At 42.6% G+C, this 19,481-nt stretch overlaps 1 protein-coding gene across 2 annotated transcripts in view; it reads right to left on the reverse strand.

Moving 5' to 3' along the window:
• The window catches only part of BACH2 (BTB domain and CNC homolog 2), a 185,356-nt gene that overhangs the window by 43,524 nt on the left and 122,351 nt on the right, over positions 1-19,481 (reverse strand). For both annotated transcript variants that reach the window (XM_034061062.1, XM_031052770.2), the window contains one exon: positions 2,360-2,614. In XM_034061062.1, coding sequence (XP_033916953.1) covers positions 2,360-2,602 — 243 coding nt within the window. In that variant the 5' untranslated portion in view covers positions 2,603-2,614. The remainder of the gene's footprint in view (positions 1-2,359; positions 2,615-19,481) is intronic.

Genomic DNA, 19,481 nt, shown 5'->3' on the forward strand with positions numbered 1-19,481 from the left:
GTGACTAGCATTTGTGAGGAAATTATTTAACTGATCACATCTGCACTGAATCTAATTTGCTTGGTAGCTATTTTGTTTGACATGTTGGAATCGATGCAGTTAATTTGCACATGGAAAATATCTGTACAAGTAAGCACTGGTAACTGTAGTATCTTTTTTTAAAAGGCTAAGGGAATTATTTCCCAGGATGAGAAGGTTAAAGCCCTGGCATTCTGCAACTAATAGAAGCATGTGGCAAAGTAACAGTGGTGGTCTTAGGTGAAGGGTTGTGAAAAACCTTCAGAACTAGATTCAGTGCTTCTGTAAATCCATAGACTTCACTAGACCTGTAGCAACTACCACTGTAACCTTTAGGTACTAAAACGTTTTGATCTTTCATGCGATATATTCTAGAATTTGAAACTTCAATACTTCATTTATCCAAAGGGGATTCACTTAAATAGAAATCATTTCTGGTTGGACTGGAGGAATATTTTTTGTAGTATCTCATGAAACACATAGAAAGACAAAGCTTTGTGTTTTAAATCTTTAGTGTCATGAACATAGGACTAGGTCACCAAGTGCAAACACAGCATGATCCCTGCTCCATTTGCCTGTGGCTCAGCATCCCACCACTATTGTGCTTAGAAACCTGCTAATTTCCAATCTACTTTTACTAAAAGCTAGTTGAAACCAATCAGTGCTTGCGGCAACACTGTCTTTAGTATTAAAGAGAAATTCCTCCTCTCAGCCATTTCATCCCCTCTGCCTACACAAGAGCAGTAGCATGTCTCAGTTGTCACGCCAGTCATATGAACCTGCTATGGTCTTGTCTTCTCCTCCTTCTGCTGAACCAGGCCAGGCTCTTTTTTATGAATACTTCAGTCACTCTTGTATATGCTTACGTGAATTTCAATTAAATCTCTCTGTCTAACAGGACCTGAATCATACATGGAGGTCTTACCAAGGCTTTATAGAAGAGTGCTGATACTCTCCTATCTCTTCAAACCTGTGCACCCCGAGTGTGTTTTGTCACTTCTCTGCTCCTGCCTTAGCTTTGCACTGCAAAAACTACGCTACACTGACTGAGAGTCAATTCTTCCACTGGAAATTATCAGTGGACGCTGCAGAATCGTAGTGTGCATCCTAGTGTGTCATCTGTGATGTCTTTAAACTCCTATGCAAAATGTCTGGGTTGAAATTTCTTCATGAGTAATATTCAGTGTCAAGACATGATGAAATCACCCCAGTGACCTACTTCAAATGCTCTCCAACTCGTGCTGTGACAACATCATGACTCCACTTAAGTTTCTGGAGGGCTAAACTAGAGGGGGAAAAAATAGTTTCTGACACTTTGGGACCCGACATCATTTAAAACACAAAATGCTTCTTCATGGGCAGTAAGCAAAGGATGCTGAAAAACCCTCTGTATGCCAGAGCACCTTCCCACTGAGTGACTGCTGCCCCTTGCCCTGGGTACACTGCCACCATTCCTGTGCTGCCCATCCCACACAGAGGCACTGGGCAGGCAGTGCGGAGGCAGCTGGTGATGGCAGCCGGGGAGCAGGCACACATATCCTTTCTGTGGACAGCAAAGCCACTGGCATGCCCTGCAGTAGCTGTGCTGTCACGGTTGTATGGCTGTGAGGAAATTACAGTGGGGGTGGAAGCCAGCCAGTGAGATTTTGTGGTAAAATAAAGTAAACTTTCCAGTGAGGTATGTATTTTCTATGTCCCTTGGCTTCCTGCTGTGGGAACCATGCTGCATGAGAAAAACCCTGCTTTTTGACAGACTGCCCATGGTTTCTCAGTGGAAAACACATGGCCCAAAGCAGTTAACCTAAACTTGTTGTGAGGGGAGGTGAGAGGAAGCAAGGCTGAGTGAGGTGCAGGAGAGGGGAGAGAGGAGGACAAGGATATGAGCTGCCGGAAAGGGGGGAGGGACGACAGCAGTGTGATTCCCAACAATCTGACAGCTCAAATGATTTTTCAACAATAACCTGCTGTCGAGCAGCCATATCACCCCTTTTAAATTTCCTGTCTGGAAGAGCAGAAGACTATCAAGGTCCTGATAATGTCATGAACAAAGCTATGGTAATTGAGTGTTTGGGTACAATTCCCTCAGTGGCAGTGACAAAGGTGAGCTGAAGCACCTTAAAGCTTCGCCAGCGTAACCTATAGGAGCTGTGAGAAAGGCTGGACTGAACAAGTCCATCCTTCAGCAACGTGCAACCCATCCGAACGCAAAAACCGCATTCAGAGCAGTGCTGGGGCAGGTGTCGAGATCTGCACCACACTCCCCTTGGCCACAGAGGTCTTCCTCACTGCTCAGGTTGGAAGGGGTTCATGTTTACAGTGTGGGCAAGGCAAGAAACTGTACCTCTTCCGGCAGGCTGACCACCAGGTCATTTTCCGTCTGCCCGACCAAGGCCTGCAAGAAGTACTCGCTGCAGGCAGCCAGCACAGCCCGGTGGGCGCGGAACTCCTTCCCCTCCACGATCAGCGTCACGTCACAGAGAATGTCCTGCTTCCGCTGGTCATTTAAGCAGAGGAGAATATTGGTACAGTGCACCGTTGACTCATACACATACATGGGGGAGTCAGTCTTCTCATCCACAGACATGCCGTTCACACCCTGCAGCAGAGAAGGGGGGAAGAAAACACAAACAAGGCGGTGAGGAGCTACACAGCTGCCGGGCAAACATGGTACAGTGGGATGCTGCTTAATTTATGGACACCTCGGGACCATGGCCAAGTAGCCCATTCATTCTTATATCCAAGCAAGTTGCTCAGGAAAGATACCAGGAATGGTGTTTACTGCCACCAGCTTTCACTCTGCTGTGCTTCAATTACCTATTCACCCCCCAGCTTTCCCCCTCAAAACCAAAGCAAGGTTTAGATGGACTGCAAAGTGCTTTCCCTCAACTACCTACTACACATCTAAGAGTTTCAAATGAGTAGCAGCAATAAAATAACATAGAGATATGGGAAATTTCAGATTTTAGCAAAAAAAGCAAGAGTAACTGTTGGGTCTTCTAATAATGAAAAAAGGGTTTTGTGCTTGATTCTTTTACTTTCATATTAAAAGAAAAAGCCCTCAAAACCCCAGTCTCATCTCCGGTGGACAGGCAGTGCTGCATGCTTATATTGAAGACCTTATCTCAAGTGAAAGACAAGGTGGAACTGTACCCTGCAAAGACAATGAAGACAAGCTACTAACTACAGTGACTTAATTTCTCAATCAGAATTTATGATTTTAAAACTTAAGGGTGAGAGAAAAATGTTTAGTGGCTTCAGAAGAAATCTGTTTCCAGGTACGGCTAAAGCAACATACCCTCACCAGTGGTTTAATGCCATTTACGGAAGAGTTTCTGAATTCCAGACCCACAGACAAGAAAAACCCTTGACCCATGTGGAGGCAGCAGGGCAGCATATGGGTCTGGGCTGCTCCTGCCTGCAGGTAAGTCTTCCCTCCTTACAGCAGAGCAGAATTTGGAAGGATTTAAGACACCTGTTATGATCATCTGAGCTAGGAAGTTCTCTGCCTGTTCTGCAATTTTTGACACATGTAGAACTTGCAATGCCTCTGAACATGGGGATTGGATTTGCAGTGGAGATGGGGATGGGGATCAGCTTTCCCAATCCTGCATGAACCCCCTTTGCATTCTTTCACCCAAAAATGTCTGCCCAGCACCAGACTCTTTACACTATTTTCCTATTTCAACTGATCTAAGCAGAAAAGCATAAGAGCCTGTGCTGCATCTAAACACGCTAGGTACCCCCAGACAAACTAACACACTCGCTTCTAGAGCTTACCTGGGAAAAAAGGCTATTTGTATGTATTATTCTACCTGCTGCTGAAAGAAGAGTTATGCAAATGCACAAACTTCAAATATTTTAAGGAATGATTCTTCCTTATTGAGAATGATAACCGCCTTCAGAAAGGTAAGATTCAGAGGCACACAGGGGTAAGGGCAACAGAGGGTGGTATTTTGTATAATACTGCTGCACTATAAATATCTGACCACTGTAGCAAGTAAAAGCAAAATTCCTCCTCTGCTTCTTTTAACATGAATCTTTGCAGCATCTTCCTTTGCTAGTATGATATACAGGTAGACAAGTAGAAACAAAAAGACTTCAAGCTATTTCTCTTGCCATGAATTAAAACCAGGGTGCCGTACAGTGTTGCTTGAAAGAAAGTAATAATCTAGATAGGAATGGACTTAAGAGGAGCCGCTTGTTACTTGCAAGTATTTACTAGACATCTCAGTGAACTCCATCTTTCCATTTTCATAGGAGTATTTTTAAGTCAGTGGCTATGATTACTCTTTCTACAAAACAGGTATTTTTGCCAACATTACATACTGGAAGTATCAATGAGATGCTTATGGCTTCACTCTTACTGGTATTTTCAATATTTACTGCTGACTCATGCTACACTTCTGAGTAGCCAGCTGAAATGCCTACGTGAACAGGAAGAAAGTAACCTACCAACCCAAAGTCACTGACTTTATCTCTAGAGAGAAGATACCTAGGTGCTTATTGACTTGCATGAAGGTAGGTGAGGGAGACACTTGGGTTTTATTATGCTAACAGTTGCATTTCTTAACCAGAAGAAAATTAATTTTCTTCCTCCTCATAAATTTATACTAAGAATTGGCAGCCATTCTATTGTTAGCACCCCAGTAAGGTAAAAGAGAAAATGATACTTAACTCATCCCACTCAGCTTTCTGTGTAACTGAACTCTGATGCTAACAACAGCATTATAGTAACGTTCTAAGTGGTCACTCTTGGGTGCTGTGAAATGCAAGAGTTTACAAGAACAATCTAGTGGGAAAACCTGAGAATTGCCAATAACAATGCAAAGGGAAATAGTGTTAATTTTTTTCCCTTTTTCTCAGGCTTGTATTATGCCTGTAATGTCTCAGTGATGAAAAAACCGTACAAGAAACCTGAAACCTGGCAGGTAATTAACAGAACATCAATTACATTTTCAGTGCCTGTAAAAAAACCAACCAAAACCCACTGTTTGCCTGAAATAGCAATCCTTTTTTACAGTAACAGTGCAATTTGTGTGAATCAAACCCTGAATTACTTGGTTACTAATTAGTAATTTCCCACTTTTTAACTACAACTCTCATCAAGTGTATTTTTTAAAAACTCATTGCATGCCCTGTGAAGTGCTGAGAACACCACGCTGTATTTCCCCACTGGAGAGCCAGCCTGCCTTTTATGCTATGAAACCTGACCAAAGTGGTTCTGATGCTGGGGCTGTGAAATGCACCATCCACACTCCAGCGGACCCTTAGATACACTCCCGGTAAGGACCTCCACCCGGCTTGTACTGCGATGCTTTCCGAAGGCCACTACTGTGATTCCAGTGACTTCCCAACAGCAGATCCACAACATATCCCTTCCCGCAGCCACTCAAAGTCCGTGTGGATGCCCTGGCCAGTGGCTGCAATCTCAGTCCAACACAGACTTCCCCTGGCCATGCCCCTGGCTGCTCCAGGAAGCACCCTGAGCTCTGCATTGCGCACAGGGAAGCTGGGGCTGGGCTACAGTCAGGACCACCTATTTATCAGCTTTTAATGTTTCAACACAAGTGATATATGGTCTTCCCTTTTCCATGATCTGCCATCAATTGAATGACCTCCAGGCATGTGTTGTTTCCTCTCCAAGAGGACTTTATCCTGCAGGACGGGAGCAAGATGGTGAAATCCTGCACTGGGAAGTAGCTTGTTCATTTTCACAGGGAAAGGGTTTAGAGTGCAAAGAAAAAGGTCACCACAGGGCTTTGGCATGTTGTAGCAAGAAAATTAGCAGAATTCAGCTTTTTTCCTCTCCTCAGAAGAGAAACACAGGGATTGGGTATTAACTCTGAACTGTGAGGCAAGCTGGGCTGGAAGTCTTTTATATAAATGTTAATTCAAACCATGTAATTTTTTGCTGAATTCAGTATTATGCTGAGTTTGCAGAACCTTGTTCATGGAAATCATTGCTACACACTTGGTATTTCTTCAAACCAAAGAGAGAATGTCTTAGCAAGCCTTTCTCTGGCTCAAAAGAACATGCTGTGCATTTGTTTGCATATAGGTCACCATACTGACAGAAAAAGACTCTTTGAAACAAAAGTTTCCAGAAACTGGCATGAACTACTGTAGGCAAGAAAAGCACCATTGAAACCTTGCCAAAAACCAGTTGCTGGTAAAGGGCAGCAACTGCAGTGAAGCAAACTGTTGCTTACACAGTCCTTCCACAGCAATGGGTGGCGGATCCCACTGAGCCTTTGGCAGCATGGAGGAGGCATGTGAAATCTCGGGAGACAAGAGGGTTGCTCATGGGACATACAGATCATTTTGGTTTGCAGCATGGCACCTCTACTGGCTGGCGCTCACCCAAAACTCTCCAGGAACTCATAAACACACCGCCTGAGCTGCTACCAAAAATACATTACCTATCACCAAAAAATCCAGCTCCCACCTCACAAGACCAGAGGGCAGGCAATGTGGAATCTGTTTTTAAAGGGAAACATTAGGGGACAGAAAATCTTATCAAGGCAAACCAGAAAGTCCTGCATCAGAACTGGGTTAATTACGTGAAAAGTAAATCTTGATCGTGGCAGAACTACAGGGTGTTTAACCAGGCAAATTATCATCGTGACAAAGCAGCATGGCTTCTGCACAGGGAAGTCATGTCTCTGATGGGCTCTATTAGAATTCCTGAAGTGTGTCAAATTAGCAGTGAGGAACACTGGTACGCGTAATTAGTGTTGACTTTCAGAAATCCTTTGACAAAACCTTTACAAAAGGTTGCTAGAGAGGCTCAGTTATCATAAGGTAAGAAGTTGCATCAGACTGGAAATCATGTATGCTAAACTGTATTCAACAGAGAAGGGAAGCAGGGGCGATTTTCAGTAAGTTAACAGTGAAATTCCTCCAGATATACACCAGCAGCAGTACTGGCTCGCATCTGCCTATGGTCACACCTCGCAATATGCCTGAGCTCCTCTGACCTCTAAAACTACAGCAGGGTTGAGCACACTTAGTACTTGGATGGGAAACTGCCCGAGCATACTAGGGTCCTAGCAGCACTCCTACAGTGAGGTAATTGAGAATATGGAGCCAGGTATGGGAAGCAATTCTTAACAACAGAGGCTTTAGACTGGACATAAAAAAATATGAGGAAGAGGTTGCCTGGAGAAGTTGTGTCATCTTCACCCTTAGAAGATTTCAAGACCAGACATGATACAGCACAGAGCAACCTGCTCTGATCCCAGAGCTGACGTGCTCTGAGCAGGAGGTTGTGACAGGAACCTCCTCAGATCCTTTACAACATGAATTAATCGTTGATCCTATATTGATTAGTGACCTGGAAGTCCACAGTCCACGACAGGGAGATCAAAAATAATGAAATCAATTCAAAAGTCAAAGGTAATAGGGATTGTTGGGAATTGAAAAGAAGACAGTATAAAAAAGGATTAGACACTAACAAGGTGGCACAGTAAATCCAGGGCACTCTGTTATACACAGGTGGCAATTAGATGGAAAAAAAAATTATAGAACAGCTGTGGTCAGAGGGGACCTCCAGGTATGATCTAGTCCAGCCTCCCTGCTCAAAGCAGGGTGTCCGAGAGAAGGCTGCTCAAGATTGTGCAGCAGCGGTTTGACACTCTTCAAAGGTGGAGATCCCACACCATCTCTGAACAACCTGTTGTAGTGTTTGACCACTGTCATAGAATCATAGAATAGTTAGGATTGGAAAGGACCTTAAGATCATCTAGTTCCATGGGCAGGGACACCTCACACTAAAACACTGTCACAGTGGAACAGGAACTCATTGACCTGGACCCTCAATTCCAGGTTAGAGACTAATGAAAAAGACCGACTGGATACACAGACTCTCATCACCGAGAGACAGATTTTAGAAAGAGAAATATTTTAATAAGCAGACGTATTTTCTAGTTACTTGTGGTGTAGTACACTGCTGGGTAGTGTCTGCATCTGGTTATTGGTGTTGAAACACAGAGAAAAAAAACCCTCAGGAGAACAACAGAAAAGACTACTGGCAAGGAAAGAGAAAAAGCCCTCCTCAACATGTATGATCAATTCAATAAGCACTATACAAATAATATGAAATAAAAAGGTCAAAGCAGCACTGCTATTTATTGTTTCTAGTGTTACAAGTAGGAGATGACACTGAAGTAAAAGAAGTGAGACAAAAGCAGAATTTGTAAAAATAAAAGCTGTGATTCCTGACTATAGAAATGAACTGAAATTGTAGCCTGTACTCACAGGGAGATGAGCTGGGTTGGTTGTTGTTTTTTTTTTTTCCCGGAGAGATTTCTCAGTCACTGCAATAAACTGTATGCAGAACTGGCCACTGTTGCAAAGAACTTACAGCATTTGTAAAGGAATTAGTCACTCCTAATAAATATATCCAGGGCCACCATTACTCAGGGTACAAGTTTACATGGGATGAATATTCACATATTCCAGCACACTGCCCAACAACAAACTGCCTGGGCAGAGAAACGTGCCTGTGTTATCTGCCTTTCCTAACTTACTAACCATTGTCTCAGACACAAATTCTTTGATTGCATCAACACAGATGAACCCCACATCTATCACCTCTACACATGCTCCCTAGGCCCCTTGTACCCTCTGTCCCCAACTGCAGGAGACAGTGATGGGCATGCTGCCCTGTGCTCCCCTCTCTTGAACAAGCACTGAAGTTGCATAGGACCAAGCTGTTGAGGGCAAGCAGTAGAAAGCATCTATCTGCCCAAAGACTACATGTGTTGGGTGTCACTGACACCATGGGGTCCTGCTCCCACTGGTTCCAGAAAAGCAGTGGGTTTAGGACATGAAAAGCCATCAGATGTTGAGCTCAACTCAGAAAAGGCAGAGTCTACAGCAGAAACATCTTTGTAGCCTCTCCATGGTAAAACACCAGTGAGGAGGGGGATAAGGTGAATAAAGGGCCTGAAGGCACCATCTTCTCCCATCAAACAAAAGCTCACTTGTATCCCAGGAGGTGTAAGCAGGGCATCAGATCTACAACAGCAACTACCATCAACTTAATGGTAAAGGCCTGAAAAGGTTTATCAGTACCTTCTCATTATGCCTGTAACAATGCATTTTAGCATGGAAGTGAGCAGGTAATGCTGTGCAGTTTCTCATTTAAAGAACTGCAGGACATGACCTGGTGTAAAACAAACTGCAAGTTTTGCTTGGAAGCATAAGCTGGCAATCACATTATATCCTGCTATAGAAGGTGACTCCTGGCTTTCTCCTGATCAGGTTAAGAGAGGATCAATACTGAACTGGGGCTATTTTTAGTTCCCGTTCACATTCTTCTAATCAGCTCCACCAACAGTATTAAAAAGACACAAACAACTTGAAGTGGTCTGACTGAATGCATCTAAGACTCTTTGGTCAGAGGTAGCTGGAGAGTCTGTTCTGCTGTAAACGTCTGACAATATTTCTGTTCAATATGATGCAGAGTATAAAAAAATGCTCTTTTGTTCTGAGTTTTTATATTTTTTTTCCTTAACAATTTAGCAAAAGGCACTGGGAAAAGAATGGGGAGAATGACGACAAAATAATTAAAAAGTTGAGAGGAACTTGTACTTTTGACAAATGGCAGCAAAAGCACATCAGACTTGACAGTTTTTAGGGATAAACATGCACTGGTTTTAAAGTGGCAAGTGGGAGGAAAATAATTTTCCAGGCTTTCTTCCCCATCTCCTAATATTTTTTTCTATGAAAAGACTGTGTAATCAACGCTTTGGTTTTAAAGAAATTTATCAATAACTGACACTTCAGAGCTCCTAAAATGACCATCCTTATAATTGGTTATTACGATCTCTCAATTATAGCTATAACAACAAAGGATATGATTATATTGTCACTGCTTTCCTTTAAAAAGAAACTATTGAAAGGCCTAATGATTAATTCACCATTTTTGAGAGCTCATTGTAATGACAGAAGACTATATACAAAGGTCTCTTCAGTGAGCCCATTATTCAATTAATAAATGCTGAATACCAAGCAGTCATAGTCATACGAAACTCCCAAGAACTGTGTGAATTTTTAACCAATTAATTATCAATTACAACATCATAAAACATCAGCACAAAAATAGAAACAATGAAATTTAATTATACATTATTCTTCTTCGTTGCTGCAAATACTATACAAGACTGATTTTGATTAATAATTCATACGGCAATAAAGTATCAGGAAAGATAATTACACTGTGCCACAATTCTCACACTGATTTCTGTAATTACAGATTACAACAGTGTTAGCAATTTAAAAAGGTTAGGGAGCAGTAGTAATTTGCTATGTCATCCTCAGCAATATTAATGTCTTCTTCTCTGAGCACCCCAGATAATTGAAAATAGACTAGCGGGCTGCCAGGCTACACGGGCTTGCCTCCTGCCAAACATACTGTGGGTGCCAGGGCCATTAGCAAGAACGTCTTCAGAAATGAGCTTTTCACATTGTTCAAGTACCTTCTGCTGTAATGTAGAAGATACACAGAGAAGGGGAAAAGACATCGTAGAGCATTCTTGTCTGGCAGCTGTTGATGTGTTGCTACCAATATCACTGGCTGGTGCTTCTGACCCTACTGCCTCAAAGCAAGACCTTCATTTGACCATGAGTGGGAAGGGGATAGCTAAGAGAGACCCAGGAGAGGATTCAACCACAGGCCCTCCGACAGGCGGGTCTGGTGGGGCACACAGCACAGCCCTGCAACCCTGCAGTTGCGCATTAATGTTGCTGAGGAGGCTGCATGGCTCCAACACATCAAGTGTGGGAGCATCCTCTGAACTGCTGAACAGCTGCACACAGTTCAAGGGACACTAACTGGTCACCAATGAGCTACATCACATGCAGTGAGCAGAAGCATCAGTAACTGGGGTGGCTGCAGAGCTGGGCCATGTTTCTGTGTTTCCAGCTTTACATGTTTTCCAAGTAGAGGTTGAGAATACTGGAAATTCATTCCTTAGCTTAAACTGATAGCAACAAGGATGTGTCCTCTAGATCATCGAACTGCTGCTTTTGCACAGCTCTGACATAGGAAGTAAGTCCTATTGCAAAATACACTTAATGGCTTCATTATACTGGACCTAGACCCTACAGAGTAACTGGGTAGAGACCAGGGGAAAAAAATAAAGGAACTCTCATCCTGCAGACCTTTAAGCAGAACTGCTGAATATAAGTCTTGTCTGTCACATTTTGCTTACTTACAATGATTCCACTATTGGCAGATTGCACACACAAACAGAAATGTACCCCAGCTCCATTTCTGCCATGGATCTTGTTGGTTGGTTGGTTGTTTTTTAAATCAGTGTCAGGGTGCCCATAGTCTCTGTGATGAATGTTGATTTAAACCCCAGGTGTCTACTCTGCAGAAACTGCGCTTCAGGTTGTTCAGAGATTGGTACCATAAGGAGGCAAGGATTCCCAGTGGAGGCTGCTTTGAAGAGTCCAAGTAGATTTACGTTCCACATACAGATAAAACCTGTTTCCTGACTTCAGAGGGTTGTGTTGTTACTCTTTGTTGAGAGAGTAACCCAGTTGAACAAGGTAATGATAGCTCCCAGTCTTTAGGGACTAAGTTAACAGGCAAATAATGTTTACACATGGTACATGCACTGGCGTACACATTCTATACAGGCCTACCAGGCAAAATATATACGTGTATCTTTTTATGACTCAGGAAAAATTCTATAATTGGACTATAGATTGTCCTATGCTCAGTAAGTCAAGCTTAATGTAACACACATTTTCAATGTCCTTTAAGTATAAATGATGATGTCTTCAGGAAAGAGGAGGAGGGGGGGAGACATACACCAGGTAGGAAAACAGGACGAACAACAGAAGGTCTGTCCTCTATGCCTGTTTCTCAGAAGAACCCTTCCCCCATACACATCTCTTCTCATGGCTTTCTTCACAGTAGCTGGCTATGGTGAAGGGCACAGAAATCAAGTTTGCTACTCAGAATAGCTTATTCAAAGCAGCATGGGGAATGCCCAACACTGAAACAGTGCCAGGAAACCACCAAGCAAAACAAACAACATATTACATTTTTCTGAGGCGGTCAATGGCTTCAGAACCTTGGGGAAAACTCACAGCCTTCTGGGTTATTCTTGGGTAAGATGGATTGCCAGACTAAAGAATCAGAGAGGGAAAAATGAAGTAGTGATTTGTTTTTATCTCCATCTTGGTGAGCTCTGAAAAGGTTTAAGGTCTCCATACAGATGGAGGCTTGAAATTCTGGCAAGGGACCACCAGATTTGGCCCTGCCTTCCTTGCTTCAAATGAGTATTTTTGTTGAGGAGTGATACAACTTTCCTTCTTTTCCTAAACCTTAACATTTTATGTGTACTTCTATGGGCATATGTGCATGTGTATGTATGTATAATTTGTACTATGATGCCATCTGACATGCTGAAACTGATGAAGCATAAACGGTTGGTCAAATATCCAGACCACTTGCCAGTATGACAATACATCAGGATTGTAAAGAATGTGTCTCCCTGTTTGAAAGCTCTTTTGCTAATATGACTATGAGAACAAAGGCCAGGCTAATGCTGACCCAATACCACCAGTGTTTGGAAGCTACAAATTAGTAACAATGGCACTGTTCTGCTCCTTTTGTCAGCCTTTTAATATGAAAGATTATGCCAGCAAGTTCAGTAAAAGCTATTAATTTCCCTTATGGTTTATTCCCAAGGAAGCCCAGCCCTTAAAACCTGCGGTAGAGTTCAGTGTTGAAGCTCTGTGCTTGAAATTTCTAGTTTCTATCAAATGAGCATAGTTTTTTTCCAGAGGAAAACACAGAAATTGTCTCTCAAAATTATGTCTCCTGCTTAATTCTCTCTTCACTTACCAACCTGTACTAACTACAGCTTTTCCAGCCTAACTGCAGAATTGGTGGAAGAAGCACTGTCTGCATGGGAGGCTATAGCTAAAACCACTGCTAACATTGACTATTCAAATTGCACAGGTTGCAAAAATGACAAAAGCCCGTGTTCTCTTGTCAGACGACACAGTTGGTACGGGGAAAATCTGTTCTTTTCTGTTTTTCTTTCCCCCCTAAAATGCAAGCTCTTCATCTCTGCTGCAAGTTAGCAGGTGTTCAGAATATCCTTCGTGTTTCCTGGGGACACAAACTGGTATGTCCTTTGGAACATGTCTGGTGTGATTAATGTGTGTAGAGCAGGAAAGCACACAGTAGGTCACTGGGTTAAGTTTGGGACAGAATTCTGTAGGGTATAAATTCACACGTTCTGCTTTTGGGAAAGTATACAGGTGTCACATTCTCCTTGGAGACTGGGCTCCTGTCTGCTTGTGCAGCATTTCCCACAACCAAACAGATACCAACAAAACTGATTTCCTTTGACAATGTAGTGAAATAAAAATGTTTCCTTATGGCTAAATCAGAGATCTTTACTAATAAAAAAAATAAAGAAATAAATTTTAGTGACTGACTCTTGCATTAGAATCCACATATTTATAGGTCTGAACCTTGGAAGCCCTATCAACATATACAAAATCCAATTTTCATATGTTTATCTAACTATCAAATCATAAGTAGATCACTGAAACAACTATCTGAAAACTCTCACAGCAAATGCCAAGGGGATACCTGGATTACACCAAGGGATTCTGACAGTGTTTTTGACTCTGAAAGGATCTGAGAATTGCCATTTTATTATTAGAAGGTTTAAAGAAGAGTTGCAAGCATTCCCATCCTCAGAGCCTGGCGCATATCTAGATTCCTATTTAAAGTCCCTTTATCCATGGACTGGCCCTTATTCTGGAACTAAACTGCCTTTCCTGTTGTAGACAATACTTCATCCCCCAGAGAAAGGCGCACAGAAAGCAATCGATTCTGCTGCCAACACCTACTGGGCTACAGCCGAGGTAAGGAGAGGATGTGAGACAGAAATGGGCATTTTGACTGAGTGCATCTGCAGCATTAAGGAGCTCAGAGAGAAACAAAAGATTTGAGGCTTTTGGGTCCCAGGGTAAGTACAGCCACATAGCATCTATACCTATAGTTTCTCAGAGGACTGCAACTGCAAAGACAGAAGAAGGCAAAGACAAGCTTTCCTTCTTCTATAAGATCCACAGGAGCTTACGAAAGCTTTTTTCTGTCACAGTAAACAACAAGAGATTAAGGCTGCAAAAGCTGCTATAAGAAGAACTTGAATTTTATCATTGTTTGAGGATACTTTCATTATTTGTTGAGGTTTTCGTGCAGTTTTTGAAATCCGTTTGGTTTCTTTGTCCACCCTCCCCCTTCCCAAACCACAATTAAATCAAATGAAATCAAATAGGAGATTAACATGCAAAACCCGAAAGTAAGCCACACTTTATCCCAGGGAAACAGAGTGGCTTGATTATTTCTGTTAAAATTAGTGCATTCTGTCATGGGATATTTAATCTCAGGGCATTCCTTATACAATTCACAAACTGGAAAGGGACCACCTAATCCGGCCTCCTAAAGGCAGTATCAACAGTTGCCTTTAACACGCAGACTCACAATCCCAACAGAGCAAAGAAAACCAGCAGGTTGGTTGACAAGCTCTCTCTTCAACCGTTACTGGAATTATCTATACCTTTATGCTCCGAGTTCTCTCCTGACACATCCTGAAATAGCTGTTCCGCTATTTTACCCTGGACTGACGTCAAGCTAAACCAGCCATCAGTTCCACGGAACATCCCTTTTATCTTTCTGAAATATCGGAAATACATTTGGCAGCCCTCCAATTTTCTGGAATTTCCCCTGTTTCCCAAGATTTATTATAAATTAACAGCACTTAACAGAGCTTTTCAGTTACTCCCTTTAAGATTCCTGGATGTAGAAGTTACTAGGATGTGAAAATGTTTAATTTCAACCACTCCTGCCTGTCTCAGATCCTCCTTTGCTATAAGCAGCAAACTTTCTCTTATTTCCACATCACCGCACACGATGGACACGTCCTCTTCCATGGTTTCAAACAAAAAACCCAAGATGGGAGCATGTCTACCTTTTCTGTTTTCCCTTTTTTGATATTCAATTAATTAACGTTTCAACATGACTTCTATTTCTTCATTTAACCAGAATGGCTTCTCATTAGAGTAACGTTTTTTGTTATTGATGGCAGTGTAAAATCATAATTTTGAGCAGCTGGCAGAATATTCTTCAACAATTCCCAGTGCGTTCAGTGCTTTTTACTTTAAATGTAATGTTATGCCAACACAACAGGTTCTAACTTTGGAAAACATCTTCTTCACTTCTGAGTACAGTGCGTGCATAGATTTATAATCGCCTGGTAGGTGGTGTACTCTGCTTGCACAAGGTCACCACACGGGATTTGAGGCCCCATGATTCACATTATTTAAGACTGTCCACAAATAACAGCGTTTGACAAACTGCTTCCCTTCTTGCTTCATTTTCTCATGCAACAAGCTACAAACCTTTATTTTCCAGCATATTTTTAAGAGAACAACTCCCATTGAAACTCTTCTGGATTCCTGCTCACTCTCTGCAATGCCTCTCTCATAATGCTAAGATCCTGGCTAATAAAAAGCCAAACACTGTGATTGTTGTACAACCCTAATAGTTTATAGAGTTGCGTATACTGAAAGCACCATAAGGCTGGTTAATGTGGCTGGGTATTCACTGATGTCACTATCTCCCTCTGTGGTTAGCTGACAGCCCCAGTTTGCTCATTTGCCTTCAGGGGGAATGTACTACTGGCACAGAAGGAGGCCACCTAACCCAGGCATTCCCCGCAGTCTCTGCAGACCATGGCTTGGAGACCCACAGAATACCAGGCCCTTCTGCACCCTCAGCAGCATGGTAAGGGCAGCCTGCATTCCCTCTCCTTTCACAAGGGGACCCGACTGCACCATATCGGAGGGCAACGCAAATCAAATCAGTGATGACCTTGTCCCTACATTGCCATGCTACTGTCAGGACCATAGCAGGGTTGCTCAGGGCTGTGTTTCAGACAGCTGTGACCTATGGAAGCTCTACCTGGCTGATGAAATGTACCCCATACCTACAGTCTGGACAATCATTAAGAGATAACTGTATTTGACACATAAGCAAATGCTTTTTTTCCTGAGAAGAAAAAAGTCTGTGTGCTTTCTTCTGATATGGATTGAGAAGCTATATTCTCCATAGATCTTAGAGACATGCAATTAAAGACTGTCAAATTTGCATGCACACAAGGATCCAACTGAAGGCTGAGCAGGCGATGTTACAACATTTCTCACTTGACTTGACAACCTTCTATTCTTTTAACAGGTTCTGTGCATAATTTTCTTACCTTAAACAAACTAAAGGTGCCATTGTGGAACCTAACCCTTGAGCCCAGGGAGCCACCCCATTTCTGCTTCCCAAGCAGCTCTGGCTGACCCTCAACTGGTCTGCAAAACCACAAATGAGCAGCCCACGATGCTGCACTAAATATGGATGGAGTGAGTAGAGCACAGCTCTGCAGTTCTTGGTTTGTAAGACACCAGATTTCTGAGACAGCATTAAGTGGAAGCCATCAGCTGGGCTTTCTTTTCAAAAGGTTCTGGCTACTCAGATGCATTTCCATGGAAAAAGCAAGAGCAACGGCTACACCTGTGGCCCCAAACCAACTCTCCAACTGATATCTCATGTCTCTGCTCCACAGCATGGGGGCACCAGAGCTTTAGAAGAGCTCAAAAAACATGTCAAACATCGGAAAATCAACACACCATTTCAAGCTTTATTTTCCTTTTTACTTCCCCTTCAGCACAATTTGGTCGTGGTTTTCCAGCTACAGGCTGAGAGAACATCACAGCAAGAAAACTGTGACCTTGTGCACCTGGCAAACCTACTGGGGTTCAACACAAGGCTTTGTAGAGCGAAATGACAAGATAGAAAGCAGGCAATCCTATCTATAGTGCACACGTACACTGAGAAACACTGGGAGGTCTACATGCAATAGGACTTAGCTGGCACAATCCAGCACTTACTTGGCAAGGTGTTGAGCGCCTTTAACCCATGCCTTTTAATGAGATTTTAGATCCCCTGTAGCAAGTAGCATCAAGCCTTAAAAGCATGAAGTCAAGGAGATTAAACTACAGATTAATAATTATACAGTATAAACATCTGGGATGAAATAAAATGCTTTTGCTCCACTGGAGACTGACATGTTTATGTATAAAGCGGTGAATCTATAAAGCTCATTGATTAGTATTTCAAATGAAACTAATCTAAAAGCATTCCTAATTATTAACTAAAATATGTAGTACAAACAGCATGCTATGAAACAATCAATACTTCCCAGTGCTTGCAACCCCTTATGGCAATTTCTGTACTAAAAGGGGGACCAGCCTAGATGGCAATCTCCAGTATTTGCCAGGGAGTTTGTCTCTCCATATGCATGTAAAACAGAGCAGTCCACAATGTAAAAACAAGCGTACTTCTTTCTTTCTTCTGCCCCTTCAACTCCTGCTTTTCCTACCTGTATCTAACCTTTACTGCAGGAAAAGACAGTTTTCCATTCCCAGACTACATCAAGATTTTGCCATTAGAACAACTCAAGTCTTGTAGAAATACGCATAGTTAATTTATATTTACCAGAAGTCAAGATCAGGTACATACACAGAATTCTAGGATCATAGAATAGTTTGAGTTGGAAGGGAGCTTCAAAGGTCATCTAGTCCAACCCCCCTGCAATGAGCAGGGACATCTTCAACTAGATCAGGTTGCCTCGAAACACATTCAGACTGGCCTTGAATGTCTTCAGGGATGGCACATCCAATACCTCTCTTGGTGTCCTGTTCTGGAGTATTTTACCACCCTCATTGTAAATAATTTCTTCCTCACCTAAAGATTCATGCTATTACTTCAAGAATTTAAGTCCTAGTAAGACACAGTTTGGTTATATGTCCAAAGGAATGTTAAAATGCTTTAAAAGATACTTGTTGCTTGATGAAATACAGGGCAGTCACTCCTCTGCTATGAATGTCATGATGCTTTTTCATCAGACCATACTACGCTCCAACATTGTGTCTTAAAACCAGACATGCATGTGCACAAAGTTATGCATGTGTATATATGTACATGTGTGTATATATACACATGTGCACACATGCAATAATTAGTATCTCTTAGAAAAGATTTATTATTGACATTGCATTTTTCCAGAACAGCCCGTGTTGCCTAGCATGAGCTCTCCAAACATTAAAAGAATTACATGATCTCTATGAAAAGGGTCCTTGAGCCAGTTCTATCAATAGGGCTATCCAGCCTTCTATAAGGAGGAAATGCTCCTTCAACTCTGTACAAATTGGGTGGCCCAGCATTATTTGTAGCCATTATTCCACGCACTTCTCACCTAAAGTACCTATACACATATGCAATTCTTCTCTGTTGTACGTGGCAAGAATTTTTCCAAAAGGAGCATAAGGAAGAGGAGAAATTAAGATCCTGAAAAGGGTGTTTGTGCAAATGTTTCTAGTAATAAGAAAGGAGAAAAGAGATGTCTGAGGAAAAAACCTCTGAAATGGGACTAATCCAGAGGCAATGGTTTAAAGTAGAAGCAATGTGGAAGAGGCAGGAGCAACAATCACAAGGATGCTAAAAATTGCATTATTATGGATGAGTGGAAGAGTTCCAGATAAAAGAAGGGTTCCAGATAAGAGAAGGGAAAGGACTAGGCTTACCTTGCAGAGAGAGGAGGCTGAAGAGGCTGGGGCTTATGGATCAAGAGTTACACAGAAGGAAAGGTGCAGGAGGGATGGCTGGAAAAGTTTCAAGGGAGAAGGGTCTGCAGGAAGGAGGTGAGAGCCCAGTCCTGGCCCCATCGCCTCCAGGGGAACAGAGGGGCAGAGGTGAGAGCAGGGAAATGAATCATGGGAAAGAGTGGCTATTTTCCAATGTTTTCAGTGTGCAAAAAGAAACTGAAGAAGACAGAGATAAAGCCATGGCATACTACAGTGAGTATGTAAGGATGCTGGAAGGGAGCAGAAAAGAATGGGCAAGTGGCAGAGAGAGCCTCCACTGCCCAGAACAGAGGGGAACAACTGCCAAGGAGCTTGAAAGAGCAGTGGGAACGGAGACAACATCAAGAAAAAGGTTCCTGGAAATTGTCCGTACCCTCACTGGGAGGTGGGATGATGCTGGGAGGCGAGGGCAGGGAAAATTGCAGGCACATTGAAAGAAGCAAACAGGGAGAACTGTCAGAGTGGAGAACATATGAGAGAGGTAATCGCAGGTGAGAGGCTGGAGAGTGGGTGAGGACACGGTGCCAAGAGATGATAATCCAGCTGATTTGAGAATTAGGCACAAGAGATGTCAAGCAAAAGGCAGAGAGCAAAAGAGGCTACGGAGGTGGCAAGAAGAGCATAAGCTTAAAATACAACTGTCAAAGATTGCACCAGTTGTACGCTTCCCCTCTGCTTGCCCCCTCTCTCCATCGCACGGGAGCAAACAAAAAATCCAGCCACGCTCAGGC

The sequence above is a fragment of the Melopsittacus undulatus genome, chromosome 3, assembly GCF_012275295.1.
Source record: "Melopsittacus undulatus isolate bMelUnd1 chromosome 3, bMelUnd1.mat.Z, whole genome shotgun sequence".
In the NCBI taxonomy this organism is placed as follows: domain Eukaryota; kingdom Metazoa; phylum Chordata; class Aves; order Psittaciformes; family Psittaculidae; genus Melopsittacus; species Melopsittacus undulatus.